Genomic DNA, 23557 nt, shown 5'->3' with positions numbered 1-23557 from the left:
CCCCTGTGGTACCCCAATCTTTCCATTGATCCCCTATAATACTGATGTGCTCCTCTGCTCCTAGTGCTGCCCCCCTGTGGTTATTGGCCCATCCAGGTCACTATAGAATCCCTGACTATTAGAAGGACCTGTCTATTAGCTGCCTCAGCTCTCTTAGCACCCGGGGGTGTAGACTATTTGGGGTGTTTGGAGTTTTGGGGTGCCTCTGCACTTCTTCCTCCGTTACTTTGTTTCTTTTCATTTCTTGGGTTTTCTTATTGTCCTCAGTGACCACATGCTCTTGTGTCTTCTCTTCCTCCCTATCACTATTTCTATAGGTGCGGGATATTTCGGGGTGCCCTTCCCCTCCTCTGGTAATGATTCTCTGTCTCCAGCTTTGCCGCCTTCCTCTTCTGTCCCTTTTGTCTTTCTTCTTATTATTAATGGCTTCCTTCACACTTGTATTTTTTCACTTGAGTTTCCTCCTGCCGTTAACCCTTCCATCCCAGAATTCTGCATTCTGACAATAAATCAGGAGATCTGGAGAGTCAGAGGATTAGGGTACAACTCTCCAAAGACACACCCCTGGAAAAGATATGGCGCAGTCCACCGAATATCGTGAACGGCCGGAGCATCAGAACTATAACATAAAGCTCCGAGAGCCAACGAATCTACCCCAAGGCCCGACCATGAAGAATAATCGTAATAATGCTGTGCTATTATGTGATACAGGGGCATCTCTGCTCAGGGACAGCTCCACTTAGGGACATTTCCTCTCCTCAGGGACATTTCCTCTTTTCAAGGACATCTTCTCATAGGATCATTTCTGCTCAGGGACAGATCCTCTTCCCAGAGACATCTCCTCCTCGCAGGGACAGCGTCTCACAGGGACATCTCCTCTTTTCAGGGACATCTCCTCCACTCAGGGACATCTCCTCCACTCAGGGACATCTCCACTCAGGGACATCTCCTCCACTCAGGGACATCTCCTCCACTCAGGGACATCTCCTGCTATCAAAGACATTTCCTCACTTCAGGGACATTTCCTCCTCTCAGGGACATCTCCTCCTCTCAGGGACATCTTCTCCTCTCAGGGACATCTTCTCCTCTGCTCAGGGACATCTCCTCCTCTCAGGGACCTCTCCTCCTCTCAGGGACATCTCCTCCTCTCAGGGACCTCTTCTCCTCTCAGGGACATCTCCTCCTCTCAGGGACATCTTCTCCTCTCAGGGACATCTCCTCTGCTCAGGGACATCTCCTCTCAGGGACCTCTCCTCCTCTCAGGGACATCTCCTCCTCTCAGGGACATCTTCTCCTCTCAGGGACATCTCCTCTGCTCAGGGACATCTCCTCCTCTCAGGGACCTCTTCTCCTCTCAGGGACATCTCCTCCTCTCAGGGACATCTCCTCTGCTCAGGGACATCTCCTCCTCTCAGGGACCTCTTCTCCTCTCAGGGACATCTCCTCCTCTCAGGGACATCTCCTCTGCTCAGGGACATCTCCTCCTCTCAGGGACCTCTTTTCCTCTCAGGGACATCTCCTCCTCTTAGGGGCATCTCCTCTCAGGGACATCTCCTCTTTGGGGCATCTCCTCTCAGGGACATATTTTCCTACCACAGGAACTATCGCATGGCCGTGTTGTAGGGATAACCCTTGTGGTCCCAGAGTGCTGTCTTGTGGGTCTTCTGCTTTTCTGCTTCTTTTCCAATTTCCTTATCTGTCCCTTTAATGCTTACTTCTGATCTGCTGTCCTGGAGGACATAGATTATAGTTATAGAGGTCTCCATCCATTCACATGTAGTAACCCCAGCCTGATATATACCAGACAGAGAAGAGCTGAGACAGCACCGGACATCATCTGAAGACATGGGGACCTTCAAGCTGACAGTGGCCACTGGAAGAGATGTCCAAGCTGGGACCCTCGATTCCATTTGTATCAGCCTCATTGGGAGGAAAGGAGAAAGTCCTAAGAAGAAGCTGTCCCATGTGTGGGTACCTGGGAAGGTAAGTGTTCCCGCAGGACCAGGCGTGTGCGGCCCTGACCCTACTCCTACCTCTGCTTGGTCATGTCAAGCAGGACATCATGAGTCCTGACCGAACCTAGTAACACATATGGTAAGGCTAAAAATCCCTCTGTCCCTCCAGCTCAGGCTATTATTCAGTAATACTCGTTCAGAGGATGAGCCGCTACGTAAGATGGATTTGTGAAAATTTTTTTTTTAATTTTGGCTTTGCCACCTACAAATTTCTATTACGCTTTGGGGTCTCTTCAAGTGCCGAGACCCTAATCCAGTCCTAGCGTTGTCCATCTTGATCCGTTACGATCATCTACTGGACTCGTTCAACTGCAAGAGACTCCAGAGTATAATAATAGACTGGTCTGGGCAGAACAAGCTCAGTGTGAAAGACTGGGAGAACCTCAAATATTCGTGAAACAAGCAGTGGTGTAACTAGGAATGGCTGGGCCCCAAGGTGAACATTTCACATGCCCCCCCCCCACCTTTGCCCCGACTGAGCAAACTCGCCCTCCCCACAGAAGCCGCATTCCTGCACACAGTATTATCCCCAATAGTGGCCCCTGCACACAGTATTATGTCCCATAGTGGCCCCTGCACACAGTATTATCTCCCATAGTGACCCCTGCACACAGTATTATCCCCAATAGTGGCCCCTGCACACAGTATTATGTCCCATAGTGGCCCCTGCACACAGTATTATCTCCCATAGTGGCCCCTGCACACAGTATTATCCCCCATAGTGGCCCCTGCACACAGTATTATGCCCCATAGTGGCCCCTGCACACAGTATTATGTCCCATAGTGGCCCCTGCACACAGTATTATGTCCCATAGTGACCCCTGCACACATTATTATGTCCCATAGTGGCCCCTGCACACAGTATTATGTCTCATAGTGACCCCTGCACACAGTATTATGTCCCATAGTGGCCCCTGCACACAGTATTATGTCCCATAGTGTCCCCTGCACACAGTATTATCCCCCATAGTGGTCCCTGCACACAGTATTATCCCCCATAGTGGCCCCTGCACACAGTATTATGTCCCATAGTGACCCCTGCACACATTATTATGTCCCATAGTGGCCCCTGCACACAGTATTATGCCCCATAGTGACCCCTGCACACAGTATTATGTCCCATAGTGGCCCCTGCACACATTATTATGTCCCATAGTGACCCCTGCACACAGTATTATGTCCCATAGTGGCCCCTGCACACAGTATTATCCCCCATAGTGACCCCTGCACACAGTATTATGTCCCACAGTGGCCCCTGCACACATTATTATGTCCCATAGTGACCCCTGCACACAGTATTATGTCCCATAGTGACCCCTGCACACAGTATTATGTCCCATAGTGGCCCCTGCACACAGTATTATGTCCCATAGTGACCCCTGCACACAGTATTATGTCCCATAGTGGCCCCTGTACACAGTATTATGTCCCATAGTGGCCCCTGCACACAGTATTATGTCCCATAGTGGCCCCTGCACACATTATTATGTCCCCATAGTGACCCCTGCACACAGTATTATCCCCCATAGTGGCCCCTGTACACAGTATTATGTCCCATAGTGGCCCCTGCACACATTATTATGTCCCATAGTGGCCCCTGCACACAGTATTATGTCCCCATAGTGACCCCTGCACACAGTATTATGTCCCATAGTGGCCCCTGCACACAGTATTATGTCTCATAGTGGCCCCTGCACACAGTATTATCCCCCATAGTGGCCCCTGCACACAGTATTATCTCCCATAGTGGCCCCTGCACACAGTATTATCCCCCATAGTGGCCCCTGCACACAGTATTATGTCCCATAGTGGCCCCTGCACACAGTATTATGTCCCATAGTGGCCCCTGCACACAGTATTATGTCCCATAGTGGCCCCTGCACACAGTATTATGCCCCATAGTGGCCCCTGCACACAGTATTATGTCCCATAGTGGCCCCTGCACACAGTATTATGTCCCATAGTGGCCCCTTCACACAGTATTATGTCCCATAGTGGCCCCTGCACACAGTATTATGTCCTATAGTGGCCCCTGCACACAGTATTATGTCCCATAGTGGCCCCTGCACACAGTATTATGCACCATAGTGGCCCCTGCACACAGTATTATGTCCCATAGTGACCCCTGCACACAGTATTATCCCCCATAGTGACCCCTGCACACAGTATTATGTCCCATAGTGACCCCTGCACACAGTATTATGTCCCATAGTGGCCCCTGCACACAGTATTATGTCCCATAGTGACCCCTGCACACAGTATTATGTCCCATAGTGGCCCCTGTACACAGTATTATGTCCCATAGTGGCCCCTGCACACAGTATTATGTCCCATAGTGGCCCCTGCACACAGTATTATCCCCCATAGTGGCCCCTGCACACAGTATTATCCCCCATAGTGACCCCTGCACACAGTATTATCCCCCATAGTGGCCCCTGCACACAGTATTATCCCCCATAGTGACCCCTGCACACAGTATTATGTCCCATAGTGGCCCCTGCACACAGTATTATGTCCCATAGTGGCCCCTGCACACAGTATTATGTCCCATAGTGTCCCCTGCACACAGTATTATCCCCCATAGTGGTCCCTGCACACAGTATTATCCCCCATAGTGGCCCCTGCACACAGTATTATGTCCCATAGTGACCCCTGCACACATTATTATGTCCCATAGTGGCCCCTGCACACAGTATTATCCCCCATAGTGACCCCTGCACACAGTATTATGTCCCATAGTGGCCCCTGCACACATTATTATGTCCCATAGTGACCCCTGCACACAGTATTATGTCCCATAGTGACCCCTGCACACAGTATTATGTCCCATAGTGGCCCCTGCACACAGTATTATGTCCCATAGTGACCCCTGCACACAGTATTATGTCCCATAGTGGCCCCTGTACACAGTATTATGTCCCATAGTGGCCCCTGCACACAGTATTATGTCCCATAGTGGCCCCTGCACACATTATTATGTCCCCATAGTGACCCCTGCACACAGTATTATCCCCCATAGTGGCCCCTGTACACAGTATTATGTCCCATAGTGGCCCCTGCACACATTATTATGTCCCATAGTGGCCCCTGCACACAGTATTATGTCCCCATAGTGACCCCTGCACACAGTATTATGTCCCATAGTGGCCCCTGCACACAGTATTATGTCTCATAGTGGCCCCTGCACACAGTATTATCCCCCATAGTGGCCCCTGCACACAGTATTATCTCCCATAGTGGCCCCTGCACACAGTATTATCCCCCATAGTGGCCCCTGCACACAGTATTATGTCCCATAGTGGCCCCTGCACACAGTATTATGTCCCATAGTGGCCCCTGCACACAGTATTATGTCCCATAGTGGCCCCTGCACACAGTATTATGCCCCATAGTGGCCCCTGCACACAGTATTATGTCCCATAGTGGCCCCTGCACACAGTATTATGTCCCATAGTGGCCCCTTCACACAGTATTATGTCCCATAGTGGCCCCTGCACACAGTATTATGTCCTATAGTGGCCCCTGCACACAGTATTATGTCCCATAGTGGCCCCTGCACACAGTATTATGCACCATAGTGGCCCCTGCACACAGTATTATGTCCCATAGTGACCCCTGCACACAGTATTATCCCCCATAGTGACCCCTGCACACAGTATTATGTCCCATAGTGACCCCTGCACACAGTATTATGTCCCATAGTGGCCCCTGCACACAGTATTATGTCCCATAGTGACCCCTGCACACAGTATTATGTCCCATAGTGGCCCCTGTACACAGTATTATGTCCCATAGTGGCCCCTGCACACAGTATTATGTCCCATAGTGGCCCCTGCACACAGTATTATCCCCCATAGTGGCTCCTGCACACATTATTATGTCCCATAGTGGCCTCTGCACACAGTATTATGTCCCCATAGTGACCCCTGCACACAGTATTATGTCCCATAGTGGCCCCTGCACACAGTATTATGTCTCATAGTGGCCCCTGCACACAGTATTATGCCCCATAGTGGCCCCTGTACACAGTATTATCCCCCATAGTGGTCCCTGCACACAGTATTATGTCCCATAGTGGCCCCTGCACACAGTATTATCCCCCATAGTGGCCCCTGCACACAGTATTATGTCCCATAGTGGCCCCTGCACACAGTATTATGTCCCATAGTGGCCCCTGCACACAGTATTATGCCCCATAGTGGCCCCTGCACACAGTATTATGCCCCATAGTGGCCCCTGCACACAGTATTATCCCCCATAGTGACCCCTGCACACAGTATTATCCCCCATAGTGGCCCCTGCACACAGTATTATCCCCCATAGTGACCCCTGCACACAGTATTATGTCCCATAGTGGCCCCTGCACACAGTATTATGTCCCATAGTGGCCCCTGCACACAGTATTATCCCCCATAGTGGTCCCTGCACACAGTATTATGTCCCATAGTGGCCCCTGCACACAGTATTATGTCCCATAGTGGCCCCTGCACACAGTATTATGTCCCATAGTGGCCCCTGCACACAGTATTATGTCCCATAGTGGCCCCTGCACACAGTATTATGTCCCCATAGTGACCCCTGCACACAGTATTATGTCCCATAGTGGCCCCTGCACACAGTATTATGTCCCATAGTGGCCCCTGCACACAGTATTATGTCCCATAGTGGCCCCTGCACACAGTATTATCCCCCATAGTGGTCCCTGCACACAGTATTATGCCCCATAGTGGCCCCTGCACACAGTATTATGTCCCATAGTGGCCCCTGCACACAGTATTATGTCCCATAGTGGCCCCTGCACACAGTATTATCCCCCATAGTGGCCCCTGCACACTATATTATGTCCCATAGTGGCCCCTGCACACAGTATTATACCCCATAGTGGCCCCTGCACACAGTATTATACCCCATAGTGACCCCTGCACACAGTATTATCCCCCATAGTGGCCCCTGCACACAGTATTATGTCCCCATAGTGACCCCTGCACACAGTATTATGTCCCATAGTGGCCCCTGCACACAGTATTATCCCCCATAGTGGCCCCTGCACACAGTATTATGTCCCATAGTGGCCCCTGCACACTGTATTATCCCCCATAGTGGCCCCTGCACACAGTATTATCCCCCATAGTGACCCCTGCACACAGTATTATGTCCCATAGTGACCCCTGCACACAGTATTATGTCCCATAGTGGCCCCTGCACACAGTATTATGCCCCATAGTGGCCCCTGCACACAGTATTATCTCCCATAGTGACCCCTGCACACAGTATTATGTCCCATAGTGGCTCCTGCACACAGTATTATGTCCCTTAGTGGCCCCTGCACACAGTATTATGTCCCATAGTGACCCCTGCACACAGTATTATGTCCCATAGTGGCCCCTGTACACAGTATTATGTCCCATAGTGGCCCCTGTACACAGTATTATGTCCCTTAGTGGCCCCTGCACACAGTATTATTCCCTATAGTGGCCCCTGCACACAGTATTATGTCCCATAGTGACCCCTGCACACAGTATTATCCCTCATAGTGGCCCCTGCACACAGCATTATGTCCCATAGTGGCCCCTACACACAGTATTATCCCCCATAGTGGCCCCTGCACACAGTATTATGTCCCATAGTGGCCCCTGCACACAGTATTATCCCCCATAGTGGCTCCTGCACACAGTATTATGTCCCATAGTGGCCCCTGCACACAGTATTATGTCCCATAGTGGCCCCTGCACACAGTATTATGTCTCATAGTGACCCCTGCACACAGTATTATGTCCCATAGTGGCCCCTGCACACAGTATTATGTCCCATAGTGGCCCCTGCACACAGTATTATGTCTCATAGTGGCCCCTGCACACAGTATTATGTCCCATAGTGGCCCCTGCACACAGTATTATGTCCCATAGTGGCCCCTGCACACAGTATTATGTCTCATAGTGGCCCCTGCACACAGTATTATACCCCATAGTGGTCCCTGCACACAGTATTATCCCCCATAGTGGTCCCTGCACACAGTATTATGTCCCATAGTGACCCCTGCACACAGTATTATCCCCCATAGTGGCCCCTGCACACAGTATTATGTCCCATAGTGGCCCCTGCACGCAGTATTATGTCCCATAGTGGCCCCTGCACGCAGTATTATGTCCCATAGTGGCCCCTGCACGCAGTATTATACCCCATAGTGACCCTGCACACAGTATTATCCCCCATAGTGGCCCCTGCACACAGTATTATACCCCATAGTGGCCCCTGCACACAGTATTATCCCCCATAGTGGCCCCTGCACGCAGTATTATGTCCCATAGTGGCCCCTGCACGCAGTATTATGTCCCATAGTGGCCCCTGCACGCAGTATTATCCCCCATAGTGGCCCCTGCACACAGTATTATGTCCCATAGTGGCCCCTGCACACTGTATTATCCCCCATAGTGGCCCCTGCACACTGTATTATCCCCCATAGTGGCCCCTGCACACAGTATTATCCCCCATAGTGGTCCCTGCACACAGTATTATGTCCCATAGTGGCCCCTGCACACAGTATTATCCCCCATAGTGGTCCCTGCACACAGTATTATCCCCCATAGTGGCCCCTGCACACAGTATTATCCCCCATAGTGGCCCCTGCACACAGTATTATGTCCCATAGTGGCCCCTGCACACAGTATTATGTCCCATAGTGGTCCCTGCACACAGTATTATGTCCCATAGTGGCCCCTGCACACAGTATTATGTCCCATAGTGGCCCCTGCACACAGTATTATGTCCCATAGTGGCCCCTGCACACAGTATTATGTCCCATAGTGGCCCCTGCACACAGTATTATGACCCCTTACTGGTCCCTACTTATAATAATACCCCTTTAGCAGGCTCCACATAATAAACAATATAATGGTACCCACAAAGTTTAATGTCCCCCTCAATGGCCCCCATTCAGTATAATGCCCCATTAGTGTTTAGTATATTGCTCCTTTAATTCACTATACTAATGTTACGGCTCCTTTATCATCTCCAGCACAGTTTAGTGTCCCCTAAATGTCTCCCGCACTTTACCATCCCTCAGTGGTCCCTGCACAGTATAATCTGCCACTAATGTAGAAGAGACACATAATAACTTCTTCTTGACCACGCTCAGTTTAAGGATAACTTAGGCTGTATTCACACAGAGTAACGCCAGGCGTCTTTTGTGTGTTTTTTGCACATAGCGCCGCGTTAACGCCGCGTTAACGCCGGTCAACGCCACCGCAAAATAGCGTGGCATTAACGCGGCGCTACGCAGCGTTAACGCGGCGCTATGTGCAAAAAGCACACAAAAAACGCCTGGCGTTACTCTGTGTGAATACAGCCTAACTGGCACTTCACACATGATATTGTCCTCATCGTGGCCCCCACTTATTATAATGCTCCCATATGGGCGCCCCTCACAGTATATTGTCCTGTTGGAGGATCCTTACACAAAAGTCACGCAAAAAATAAAACTTTTAGTCCTCAGGTATACCCCCCCCTCCCCCACTAGGTCTCCTCTAGTCTGTGCTGTCTCTGGGGGGGGGGGCGTAGTAGTCACAATGTCGTCATCCTGCCCCAATCCACAGACAACAGTAAAAGGAAGTTGAAATTAGAGTTGAAATTGAGACAAAAGGTCCAGGATGTGAGGACGATCGAGAACTCCAGAAAGGACTCTGCTACTGCACCTCCTATAGCTACACCCCTTACTGTACCCCTACAGCTACACCCCTTACTGCACCCCCTATAGCTACACCCCTTACTGCACCTCCTATAGCTACACCCCTTACTGACCCCCTATAGCTACACCCCTTACTGACCCCCTACAGCTACACCCCTTACTGCACCCCTATAGCTACACCCCTTACTGCACCCCTACAGCTACACCCCTTACTGACCCCCTACAGCTACACCCCTTACTGCACCCCTATAGCTACACCCCTTACTGCAACCCCTATAGCTACACCCCTTACTGACCCCCTACAGCTACACCCCTTACTGCACCCCCTATAGCTACACCCCTTACTGACCCCCTACAGCTACACCCCTTACTGCACCCCCTATAGCTACACCCCTTACTGCACCTCCTATAGCTACACCCCTTACTGACCCCCTACAGCTACACCCCTTACTGCACCCCCTATAGCTACACCCCTTACTGCACCCCTATAGCTACACCCCTTACTGCACCCCTACAGCTACACCCCTTACTGACCCCCTACAGCTACACCCCTTACTGCACCCCTATAGCTACACCCCTTACTGCACCCCTACAGCTACACCCCTTACTGACCCCCTACAGCTACACCCCTTACTGCACCCCTATAGCTACACCCCTTACTGCAACCCCTATAGCTACACCCCTTACTGACCCCCTACAGCTACACCCCTTACTGCACCCCCTATAGCTACACCCCTTACTGACCCCCTACAGCTACACCCCTTACTGCACCCCCTATAGCTACACCCCTTACTGCACCTCCTATAGCTACACCCCTTACTGACCCCCTACAGCTACACCCCTTACTGACCCCCTATAGCTACACCCCTTACTGCAACCCCTATAGCTACACCCCTTACTGACCCCCTATAGCTACACCCCTTACTGCAACCCCTATAGCTACACCCCTTACTGACCCCCTACAGCTACACCCCTTACTGACCCTCTATAGCTACACCCCTTACTGACCCCGTACAGCTACACCCCTTACTGCACCCCCTATAGCTACACCCCTTACTGCACCTCCTATAGCTACACCCCTTACTGACCCCCTACAGCTACACCCCTTACTGACCCCCTATAGCTACACCCCTTACTGCATCCCCTATAGCTACACCCCTTACTGACCCCCTACAGCTACACCCCTTACTGCAGCCCCTATAGCTACACCCCTTACTACACCCCCTATAGCTACACCCCCTATAGCTGCACCCCCTACAGCTACACTCCTTACTGCAACCCCTATATCTACACCTCTTACTGCACCCTCTATAGCTACACCCCTTACTGCACCTCCTATAGCTGCACCCCTTACTGCACCTCCTATAGCTACACCCCTTACTGCAACCCCTATAGCTACACCCCTTACTGACCCCCTACAGCTACACCCCTTACTGACCCCCTATAGCTACACCCCTTACTGCATCCCCTATAGCTACACCCCTTACTGCATCCCCTATAGCTACACCCCTTACTGACCCCCTACAGCTACACCCCTTACTGCACCTCCTATATCTACACCCCTTACTGCAGCCCCTATAGCTACACCCCTTACTACACCCCCTATAGCTACACCCCCTATAGCTGCACCCCCTACAGCTACACTCCTTACTGCAACCCCTATAGCTACACCCCTTACTGCACCTCCTATAGCTGCACCCCTTACTGCACCTCCTATAGCTACACCCCTTACTGCAACCCCTATAGCTACACCCCTTACTGAACCTCCTATAGCTGCACCCCTTACTGCACCTCCTATATCTACACCCCTTACTGCACCCCCTATAGCTACACTCCTTACTGCACCTCCTATAGCTACACCCCTTACTGCAACCCCTATAGCTACACCCCTTACTGCATCCCCTATAGCTACACCCCTTACTGCAACCCCTATAGCTACACCCCTTACTGCAACCCCTATAGCTACACCCCTTACTGCACCTCCTATAGCTGCACCCCTTGCTGCATCCCCTATAGCTACACTCCTTACTGCATCCCCTATAGCTACACCCCTTACTGACCCCCTATAGCTACACCCCTTACTGCAACCCCTATAGCTACACCCCTTACTGACCCCCTATAGCTACACCCCTTACTGCAACCCCTATAGCTACACCCCTTACTGACCCCCTACAGCTACACCCCTTACTGACCCTCTATAGCTACACCCCTTACTGACCCCCTATAGCTACACCCCTTACTGACCCCCTACAGCTACACCCCTTACTGCACCCCCTATAGCTACACCCCTTACTGCACCTCCTATAGCTACACCCCTTACTGACCCCCTACAGCTACACCCCTTACTGACCCCCTATAGCTACACCCCTTACTGCATCCCCTATAGCTACACCCCTTACTGCAACCCCTATAGCTACACCCCTTACTGCACCTCCTATAGCTACACCCCTTACTGCACCCCCTATAGCTACACCCCTTACTGACCCCCTACAGCTACACCCCTTACTGCAGCCCCTATAGCTACACCCCTTACTACACCCCCTATAGCTACACCCCCTATAGCTGCACCCCCTACAGCTACACTCCTTACTGCAACCCCTATAGCTACACCCCTTACTGCACCCCCTATAGCTACACTCCTTACTGCACCTCCTATAGCTACACCCCTTACTGCAACCCCTATAGCTACACCCCTTACTGCATCCCCTATAGCTACACCCCTTACTGCAACCCCTATAGCTACACCCCTTACTGCAACCCCTATAGCTACACCCCTTACTGCACCTCCTATAGCTGCACCCCTTACTGCATCCCCTATAGCTACACTCCTTACTGCATCCCCTATAGCTACACCCCTTACTGACCCCCTATAGCTACACCCCTTACTGCAACCCCTATAGCTACACCCCTTACTGCACCTCCTATAGCTACACCCCTTACTGCATCCCCTATAGCTACACTCCTTACTGCATCCCCTATAGCTACACCCCTTACTGACCCCCTATAGCTACACCCCTTACTGCACCCCCTACAGCTACACCCCTTACTGACCCTCTATAGCTACACCCCTTACTGACCCCCTATAGCTACACCCCTTACTGACCCCCTACAGCTACACCCCTTACTGCACCCCCTATAGCTACACCCCTTACTGCACCTCCTATAGCTACACCCCTTACTGACCCCCTACAGCTACACGCCTTACTGACCCCCTATAGCTACACCCCTTACTGCAACCCCTATAGCTACACCCCTTACTGACCCCCTATAGCTACACCCCTTACTGCAACCCCTATAGCTACACCCCTTACTGCACCCCCTACAGCTACACCCCTTACTGACCCTCTATAGCTACACCCCTTACTGACCCCCTATAGCTACACCCCTTACTGACCCCCTACAGCTACACCCCTTACTGCACCCCCTATAGCTACACCCCTTACTGCACCTCCTATAGCTACACCCCTTACTGACCCCCTACAGCTACACCCCTTACTGACCCCCTATAGCTACACCCCTTACTGCATCCCCTATAGCTACACCCCTTACTGCAACCCCTATAGCTACACCCCTTACTGCACCTCCTATAGCTACACCCCTTACTGCACCCCCTATAGCTACACCCCTTACTGACCCCCTACAGCTACACCCCTTACTGCAGCCCCTATAGCTACACCCCTTACTACACCCCCTATAGCTACACCCCCTATAGCTGCACCCCCTACAGCTACACTCCTTACTGCAACCCCTATAGCTACACCCCTTACTGCATCCCCTATAGCTACACCTCTTACTGCACCCTCTATAGCTACACCCCTTACTGCAACCCCTATAGCTACACCCCTTACTGCACCTCCTATAGCTACACCCCTTACTGCACCCCCTATAGCTACACCCCTTACTGCACCTCCTATAGCTACACCCCTTACTGCATCCCCTATAGCTGCACCCCTTACTGCAACCCCTATAGCTACACCCCTTACTGCACCCCCTATAGCTACACTCCTTACTGCATCCCCTATAGCTACACCCCTTACTGCAACCCCTATAGCTACACCCCTTACTGCACCTCCTACAGCTACACTCCTTACTGCATCCCCTTTAGCTACACCCCTTACTGCACCTCCTATATCTACACCCCTTACTGCACCTCCTATATCTACACCCCTTACTGCACCCCCTATAGCTACACCCCTTACTGCACCTCCTATAGCTACACCCCTTACTGCATCCCCTATAGCTGCACCCCTTACTGCATCCCCTATAGCTACACTCCTTACTGCATCCCCTATAGCTACACCCCTTACTGCAACCCCTATAGCTACACCCCTTACTGCACCTCCTACAGCTACACCCCTTACTGCACCTCCTATATCTACACCCCTTACTGCAACCCCTATAGCTACACCCCTTACTGCACCTCCTACAGCTACACTCCTTACTGCATCCCCTTTAGCTACACCCCTTACTGCACCTCCTATATCTACACCCCTTACTGCACCTCCTATATCTACACCCCTTACTGCACCCCCTATAGCTACACCCCTTACTGCACCTCCTATAGCTACACCCCTTACTGCATCCCCTATAGCTGCACCCCTTACTGCATCCCCTATAGCTACACTCCTTACTGCATCCCCTATAGCTACACCCCTTACTGCAACCCCTATAGCTACACCCCTTACTGCACCTCCTACAGCTACACTCCTTACTGCATCCCCTTTAGCTACACCCCTTACTGCACCTCCTATATCTACACCCCTTACTGCACCTCCTATATCTACACCCCTTACTGCAACCCCTATAGCTACACCCCTTACTGCACCTCCTATATCTACACCCCTTACTGCAACCCCTATAGCTACACACCTTACTGCACCCCCTATAGCTACACCCCTTACTGCAACCCCTATAGCTACACCCCTTACTGCACCCCCTATAGCTACACCCCTTACTGCATCCCCTATAGCTACACCCCTTACTGCACCCCCTATAGCTACACCCCTTACTGCACCCCCTATAGCTACACCCCTTACTGCACCCCCTATAGCTACACCCCTTACTGCACCCCCTATAGCTACACCCCTTACTGCACCTCCTATATCTACACCCCTTACTGCAACCCCTATAGCTACACCCCTTACTACACCCCCTATAGCTACACCCCTTACTGCACCTCCTATAGCTACACCCCTTACTGCAACCCCTATAGCTACACCCCTTACTGCACCCCCTATAGCTACACCCCTTACTGCACCTCCTATATCTACACCCCTTACTGCACCCCCTATAGCTACACCCCTTACTGCACCCCCTATAGCTAAACCCCTGGTGACAGCCAATCCTTGGACCCTTTTGAGGACCCCTGAATCCTGGGATTAAGCAGTCCTGGTTTTTGTATATTTTGTATGCCATCCTTCGCCGCTCTCCCGTATACTGCACATGTTCCCATGTCTCCTCCATATGGACAGATGGCTCGGTGCACTTTGCCCAGTAGATTTCGGGGTGTCTTTCCTAGTGTTGAGTCCCATGTTCTTTCCATCTCTACAGGTGAGTTACTTTGACGTGAAAACCGATGTGGATCTCGGAGAGCTGGTGGCCTTGCGACTCTACAAGCAGACTCATGTATTCGCCATCCCAAATGCCTGGTACGGCGAGTATATCCATATCACTTCTCCAAGCGGCAGGATCTACCAGTTCCCCGTCTACCAGTGGATCTCCGGCAAGGCCAGTCTACTGGTCCATGAGGGGACAGGTGAGTGATCGGAGGAGGAAAAAGGATCTGTCACATGGAGAGAAAACCTCTTCTGTACTGTATATGGCTGCACAGAGAGGGGGCATTCACACAATGTATTCTGGCTCGTAATCTGGCACGTCTACGCCGCGGGAGCTTTTGCGGGCCGTATACGCTCCCATTGATTTCAATGGGAGCCAGGATCGTATACGCGGCGCCATTTTGAGCCAAAATACGTCGTATGAATGCACCCTAAGAAAACACTGACAACCAAAGGAAGGAAAACCTGCAAATACAGCAAAGGAACAAACCCAAAAGTATCGAGCTCCGACCACAGTATATACATAGTGTATAGTGTGACCGCTCTTACAGTATATAGTGTTACCGCTCTTACAGTATATAGTGTTACTGCTCTTACAGTATATAGTGTGACCGCTCTTATAGTATATAGTGTGACCGCTCTTATAGTATATAGTGTGACCGTTCTGACCTCAGTCTTGGACAATCCATGTGACCTCTCTGGGGTCTTCCACTTGTCCCCCTTCCCTGTCTGTTTTGGACACTTGAGAGTCCGTCACAATATACTTTTCCCATACGACCACATTAATGATCTTCAGTGTTGTTATAACCTGTCATGGACATCAGGTTCCTGTAGGGGGCGCTACCTATAGTCAGTGGGACTTGTTCTTCTTTTAGGTTCTATATTATCCATGAACGACATCATATCTGAGCACCGGACAGAACAGCTGGAGAAGGAGCGAGACGCCTATAAGTGAGTGACAACCCCCCAATCTCAGGGTGACCTTGTGGTATGGATTATGGGGCTCCTACACGTAGACGTGCCCCTTTTATGTCTTATGTTGATTGATTTCCAGGTGGAAGGTCTATGCCCCGGGGGTCCCGTACTGCATCGACGCAGCAGATATTACTGATCTTCCCTACAATGAACAGTTCTCGGGGGTGAAGCGCGGCAGCTTCCTAGTCAACCTGGGCGTGGCGTAAGTGTCATTAAACCTAAATGATATCAGGTTTTCTGCTGGACCAGGATTGTGTGAGAGCCTGAGACCACCAGAGGTTCTTCTGGTACTATGATGGTCCTACTCATAGTCCATAGGGGTTCTCTGAGGTGGACATTGGGGATCCCTACTTCAACCTTCATTCTAAGTCCATACAACCATTGCTCTAGTGGTGGATGGTCCTAGAAAGTCTCCACTGAACCCTCAAGGTGGAGATATAAAGGAGATTGATGGTCTGGTATCTCAGGAGGCTTCAGGTGTCTGTCTTTAGAGTAAAGTCCACTGGACAAGCCAAGACCTTCCACCAATGACCAGCAACAAAGCTGCTAGTCCTGGTGCTGGAATGTGGAGAGGTTGTGTGACAAGAGATTTATGCTAATCATATGCTAATATTGTCTGGTGTCTGATATTGTCTGGACTGGACACCCTCACATTAACTCCTCCATGTCTGCTTTCCTACAGAGGACTAGAAGTTGTACTGAAAGGTCTCATAACGTGCACCGATTCCTGGAAAAATCTAGACGACATCGCAACGATTTTCTGCTTTAACAGGACGGACGTTTCTGGTACGTGTTGTAGTTATTCTATATACTGATAGGTCACCGTCATGTTCCACAGCAGTGTACGTATATGATGGAGACTGTCCCAAGTAGGACTCACAATCTACGTTCCCTATGAGAAGGTCTTTGAAGTTTTAGCAAAAACCAAAGCATTTGGGAGGTCCATAAAAATACAAGGAGAACCTACAAAGTCCTTGCGGGTGTCGTCCTTGGCCGGATTCCAAACAGAGGGACCACTGGGGAGACATTACATTGTATGAGGCCCAGTCTTTGCTAGTTACTCCCCTGCAAGACGTCTTCGTCTCCATTTGACACATTGTCAGAACGGCCATCAGGAATTTCGTTGCCCTGTACAGGCACATTTTTGGGACTCCTCTTTCCCATTGACTATAAGGGGTCAGATTTCCACCCCTTCACCCTCATAGGTCATCGGACCAGAAGGGGCACGGTGCGGGACTATTATTTTCAACAATTTTTGTGAGATTTATGTTGGAGGTTCCAAAAGGTCCTGTAACACAAATGAGAACATTCCCTAAAAGACAGTCTCACAAAACTGAGCCAGACACGGACTGTTTAGTCGCAGCTTCTCCAAATCCTGGCCAGGTCAGGTGCGTTGGTCTCCATCTTGGTGGGCTCCTCCTCATTGTCAGGACCTGGTGGTAAGTTCTTGTATGGGAGGTTACTCAGTCTGTCCGAGGACTTGTGAAGGAGACCGCAGGTGGGTCCTAGGACTGATAATACCTAAGCTATACCTCCCACCCAATCTACGCCATTGACCCACAACTGGGTTATCCCTGACCAAACGACTGCCATGTGAATAAGCCCTTAGAGATAGAACCTGCAGAGGGGAAAACTGACCCAAATAGAGACAAGTCCTACAACGGGCAGATGTGCACGCTGCAGTATTCATCTAAATAAAGTTGGTTGAAAGGTTTGGTGAATATTAATTGTTTGAAAAAAAAGATGATTTGCAGAATTTTTTCTTCCTGAAAACACAACGGCAGAATTACTAGAGATATCAGACGACCGATCCGCTACCAGAATGTTTGTATTGTCACATCTTATACACGAGGAGGAAAGACAAAGATGCAACAAGTTCATGAAGACCAGGACAGTCGTCTGCTATAAGCCATTGTCTGCTCTCTGTATTCTCCAGATGAAGTCGCTCAGATCTGGAGGGAGGACTCCTTCTTTGGTTACCAATATCTGAATGGAAATAACCCCATGATAATAAGAAAATGCCTCCAACTACCCGAGAACTTCCCAGTCAGTGACAGCATGGTGGCCGCATCTCTGGGGACCTCCACCGACCTCCATAAGGAGCTTGAGGTGAGGACTGTGACAACCATATTTACCCTAGAGAGGGGCAGGTTTATTAGTGTTTCGTGCACCGTACAAGTCTGTACATAATATACAAGCACTTACTGAGCTGTAGGTCACTTCTGAGGCTCGGCTGATTCCTCCAGTATAAATCTCTCTGTCCTGTCCTCTGATCTTACAGAACGGGAACATCTTCCTGGCCGATTACAAGATCCTTGAAGGAATTCCTGTTAATGACTCCATTAATGGGAAGAAGCAATACATGACGGCCCCCATGTGTCTGCTGTGGAAGGACCCCCAGGACCAGCTGCGGCCCATCGCTATCCAGGTAATGTCCTCTCACATCAATAATTATAATAACTTTATATGGTGCCAACATACAGTACAGACCAAAATTTTGGCCGCACCTTCCCATTCTGTGAGTTTTCTGTATCTCCATGACTATGACAATTGTAGATGACACTGAGGTCAGACATGTGGGATTATAGACTTACCAAACAGTGGGACACAACTGACAATCTGTCTTCTATTCTCGCTTCCTTTTGCTTTGATTCCTGCTTTGCACACTCTTGGCATTCTCTTGATGAGCTCCATGAGGTAGTCACCAGGAATGGTTCTCACTTCACAGCTGTGCCCTGTCAGGTGTAATAAGTGGGATTTCTTGCCTTATAAATGGGGTTGGGACCATCAGTTGTGTTGTGCAGAGGTCAGGTGGATACACAGCTGATAGTCCGACTGAATAGACTCTTAGAATTTGTATTATGGCAAGAAAAGAGCAGCGAAGTAACGAAAAACCAGTGGCCATCATTACCGTAAGAAAAGAAGGTCAGTCAGTCCGAAAAATTGGGAAAACTTTGAAAGTGTCCCCAAGTGCAGTTACAAAAACCATCAAGTGCAACAAAGAAACTGGATGACATGAGGACCGCCCCAGGTAAGGAAGACCAAGAGTCACCTCTGCTGCGGAGGATGAGGACCGCCCCCAGAAAGGAAGACCAAGAGTCACCTCTGCTGCAGAGGATGAGGACCGCCCCAGGAAAGGAAGACCAAGAGTCACCTCTGCTGCAGAGGATAAGGACCGCTCCAGGAAAGGAAGACCAAGAGTCACCTCTGCTGCGGAGGATGAGGACCGCCCCAGGAAAGGAAGACCAAGAGTCACCTCTGCTGCAGAGGATGAGGACCGCCCCAGGAAAGGAAGACCAAGAGTCACCTCTGCTGCGGAGGATAAGGACCGCTCCAGGAAAGGAAGACCAAGAGTCACCTCTGCTGCGGAGGATAAGGACCGCCCCAGGAAAAGAAGACCAAGAGTCACCTCTGCTACGGAGGAAGAGGACCGCCCCAGGAAAGGAAGACCAAGAGTCACCTCTGCTGCGGAGGATAAGTTCATCCGAGTCACCAGCCTCAGAAATCGCAGGCTACCAGCAGCTCAGATTAGAGAGCAGGTCAATGCCACACAGAGGTCTAGCAGCAGACACATCTCTACAACAACTGGTAAGAGGAGACTTTGTGCAGCCGCCGGCCTTCATGGTAAAATAGCTGCTAGAAAACCACTGCTAAGGACCGGCAACAAGCAGAAGAGACCACAAGGAATGGACATTACACCAAGGTGCCAAGGTCTGATGAGTCTAAATGTGAGATCTTTGTTTCCAACCAGCGTGTCTTTGGTGACCGGATGGAGTCTACATGCCTGGTTCCCAGCGTGAAGCATGGAGGGGGAGGTGTGATGGTGTGGGGGGGCCAAGCTGGTGACACTGTTGGGGATTTATACTGAACCAGCATGGCTACCACAGCATCTTGCAGCGGCATGCTATTCTATCCGGACAAAGATCCCAAACACCTGCAGTCTGTGACCAAGAAGGAGAGTGATGGGGGGCTACACCAGGTGACCCGGCCTCCACAGTCACCAGACCTGAACCCAATCCAGATGGTTTGGGGTGAGTTGGAGAGCAGAGTGAAGGCAAAAGGGCCAACAAGTGCTAAGCATCTCTGGGAACTCCTTCAAGACTGTTGGAAGACCATTCATTCCCGGTGACTACCTCATGGAGCTCATCAAGAGAATGCCAAGAGTGTGCAAAGCAGGAATCAAAGCAAAAGGAGCCGAGAATAGAAGACAGATTGTCAGCGGTGTCACACTGTTTGGTAAGTCTATAATCCCACATGTCTGACCTCAGTGTCATCTACAATTGTCATAGTCATGGAAATACAGAAAACTCTGCGAGTGAGAAGGTGCGGCCAAACTATTAGTCTGTACTGTATATATATATACACAACTGTCCCCGGCCCCCAGTATATCACTGTACTGTATATATACAGTATATATAGCGCTATACAAATCAGAGGGAACATGACAATATCAGACATTACAATGTGACAAAGAAATAAACATATCAAACAATAGTAGTGAGGGCCGGGCACAAGAGCTTGCAATCTATGTTACCATGGTCCATCTATTAATACATAAGGTGATATAAGTGAGGCCGCCACCAGCTTAATAAGTAATGTAATGTATGTACACAGTGACTGCACCAGCAGAATAGTGAGCGCAGCTCTGGAGTATAATACAGGATAAGTAATGTAATGTATGTACACAGTGACTGCAGCAGCAGAATAGTGAGCGCAGCTCTGGAGTATAATACAGGATAAGTAATGTAATGTATGTACACAGTGACTGCACCAGCAGAATAGTGAGCGCAGCTCTGGAGTATAATACAGGATAAGTAATGTAATGTATGTACACAGTGACTGCACCAGCAGAATAGTGAGCGCAGCTCTGGAGTATAATACAGGATAAGTAATGTAATGTATGTACACAGTGACTGTACCAGCAGAATAGTGAGCGCAGCTCTGCAGTATAATACAGGATAAGTAATGTAATGTATGTACACAGTGACTGCACCAGCAGAATAGTGAGCGCAGCTCTGGAGTATAATACAGGATAAGTAATGTAATGTATGTACACAGTGACTGTACCAGCAGAATAGTGAGCGCAGCTCTGGGGTATAATACAGGATAAGTAATGTAATGTATGTACACAGTGACTGCACCAGCAGAATAGTGAGCGCAGCTCTGGAGTATAATACAGGATAAGTAATGTAATGTATGTACACAGTGACTGCACCAGCAGAATAGTGAGCGCAGCTCTGGAGTATAATACAGGATAAGTAATGTAATGTATGTACACAGTGACTGCACCAGCAGAATAGTGAGCGCAGCTCTGGAGTATAATACAGGATTAGTAATGTAATGTATATACACAGTGACTGTACCAGCAGAATAGTGAGCGCAGCTCTGGGGTATAATACAGGATAAGTAATGTAATGTATGTACACAGTGACTGCACCAGCAGAATAGTGAGCGCAGCTCTGGGGTATAATACAGGATAAGTAATGTAATGTATGTACACAGTGACTGCACCAGCAGAATAGTGAGCGCAGCTCTGGAGTATAATACAGGATAAGTAATGTAATGTATGTACACAGTGACTGCACAAGCAGAATAGTGAGCGCAGCTCTGGGGTATAATACAGGATAAGTAATGTAATGTATGTACACAGTGACTGCACCAGCAGAATAGTGAGCGCAGCTCTGGAGTATAATACAGGAGAAGTAATGTAATGTATGTACACGGTGACTGTAGCGGAAGAATAGTGAGCGCAGCTCTGGAGTATAATACAGGATAAGTAATGTATGTACACAGCGACTGCACCAGCAGAATAGTGAGCGCAGCTCTGGAGTATAATACAGGATAAGTAATGTATGTACACAGTGACTGTACCAGCAGAATAGTGAGCGCAGCTCTGGAGTATAATACAGGATAAGTAATGTAATGTATGTACACAGTGACTGCACCAGCAGAATAGTGAGCGCAGCTCTGGAGTATAATACAGGATTAGTAATGTAATGTATATACACAGTGACTGTACCAGCAGAATAGTGAGCGCAGCTCTGGGGTATAATACAGGATAAGTAATGTAATGTATGTACACAGTGACTGCACCAGCAGAATAGTGAGCGCAGCTCTGGAGTATAATACAGGATAAGTAATGTAATGTATGTACACAGTGACTGCACCAGCAGAATAGTGAGCGCAGCTCTGGAGTATAATACAGGATAAGTAATGTAATGTATGTACACAGTGACTGCACCAGCAGAATAGTGAGCGCAGCTCTGGAGTATAATACAGGATAAGTAATGTAATGTATGTACACAGTGACTGTACCAGCAGAATAGTGAGCGCAGCTCTGGGGTATAATACAGGATAAGTAATGTAATGTATGTACACAGTGACTGCACCAGCAGAATAGTGAGCGCAGCTCTGGAGTATAATACAGGATAAGTAATGTAATGTATGTACACAGTGACTGCACCAGCAGAATAGTGAGCGCAGCTCTGGAGTATAATACAGGATAAGTAATGTAATGTATGTACACAGTGACTGCACCAGCAGAATAGTGAGCGCAGCTCTGGAGTATAATACAGGATTAGTAATGTAATGTATATACACAGTGACTCTACCAGCAGAATAGTGAGCGCAGCTCTGGGGTATAATACAGGATAAGTAATGTAATGTATGTACACAGTGACTGCACCAGCAGAATAGTGAGCGCAGCTCTGGGGTATAATACAGGATAAGTAATGTAATGTATGTACACAGTGACTGCACCAGCAGAATAGTGAGCGCAGCTCTGGAGTATAATACAGGATAAGTAATGTAATGTATGTACACAGTGACTGCACAAGCAGAATAGTGAGCGCAGCTCTGGGGTATAATACAGGATAAGTAATGTAATGTATGTACACAGTGACTGCACCAGCAGAATAGTGAGCGCAGCTCTGGAGTATAATACAGGAGAAGTAATGTAATGTATGTACACAGTGACTGAACCAGCAGAATAGTGAGCGCAGCTCTGGAGTATAATACAGGATAAGTAATGTAATGTATGTACACGGTGACTGTAGCGGAAGAATAGTGAGCGCAGCTCTGGAGTATAATACAGGATAAGTAATGTATGTACACAGCGACTGCACCAGCAGAATAGTGAGCGCAGCTCTGGAGTATAATACAGGATAAGTAATGTATGTACACAGCGACTGCACCAGCAGAATAGTGAGCGCAGCTCTGGAGTATAATACAGGATAAGTAATGTATGTACACAGTGACTGTACCAGCAGAATAGTGAGCGCAGCTCTGGAGTATAATACAGGATAAGTAATGTAATGTATGTACACAGT

General features: G+C 49.5%; 1 protein-coding gene across 1 annotated transcript in view; it reads left to right on the top strand.

The window, feature by feature from the left end:
• Positions 1-1806: 1806 nt before the first annotated feature.
• LOC142186336 (polyunsaturated fatty acid lipoxygenase ALOX15B-like) overlaps positions 1807-23557 on the top strand; it is a 39263-nt gene continuing 17512 nt past the window's right edge. The window contains exons 1-7 of the mRNA XM_075261163.1: positions 1807-1983; positions 15250-15454; positions 16130-16205; positions 16309-16431; positions 16912-17015; positions 18166-18338; positions 18511-18657. Coding sequence (XP_075117264.1) covers positions 1846-1983; positions 15250-15454; positions 16130-16205; positions 16309-16431; positions 16912-17015; positions 18166-18338; positions 18511-18657 — 966 coding nt within the window. The 5' untranslated portion in view covers positions 1807-1845. The remainder of the gene's footprint in view (positions 1984-15249; positions 15455-16129; positions 16206-16308; positions 16432-16911; positions 17016-18165; positions 18339-18510; positions 18658-23557) is intronic.

This window comes from Leptodactylus fuscus (genome assembly GCF_031893055.1).
Source record: "Leptodactylus fuscus isolate aLepFus1 chromosome 2 unlocalized genomic scaffold, aLepFus1.hap2 SUPER_2_unloc_2, whole genome shotgun sequence".
Lineage (NCBI taxonomy): Eukaryota > Metazoa > Chordata > Amphibia > Anura > Leptodactylidae > Leptodactylus > Leptodactylus fuscus.
The sequence above is the reverse complement of the archived record's forward strand: the minus strand, read 5'-3'. Positions and strand labels throughout refer to the sequence as shown.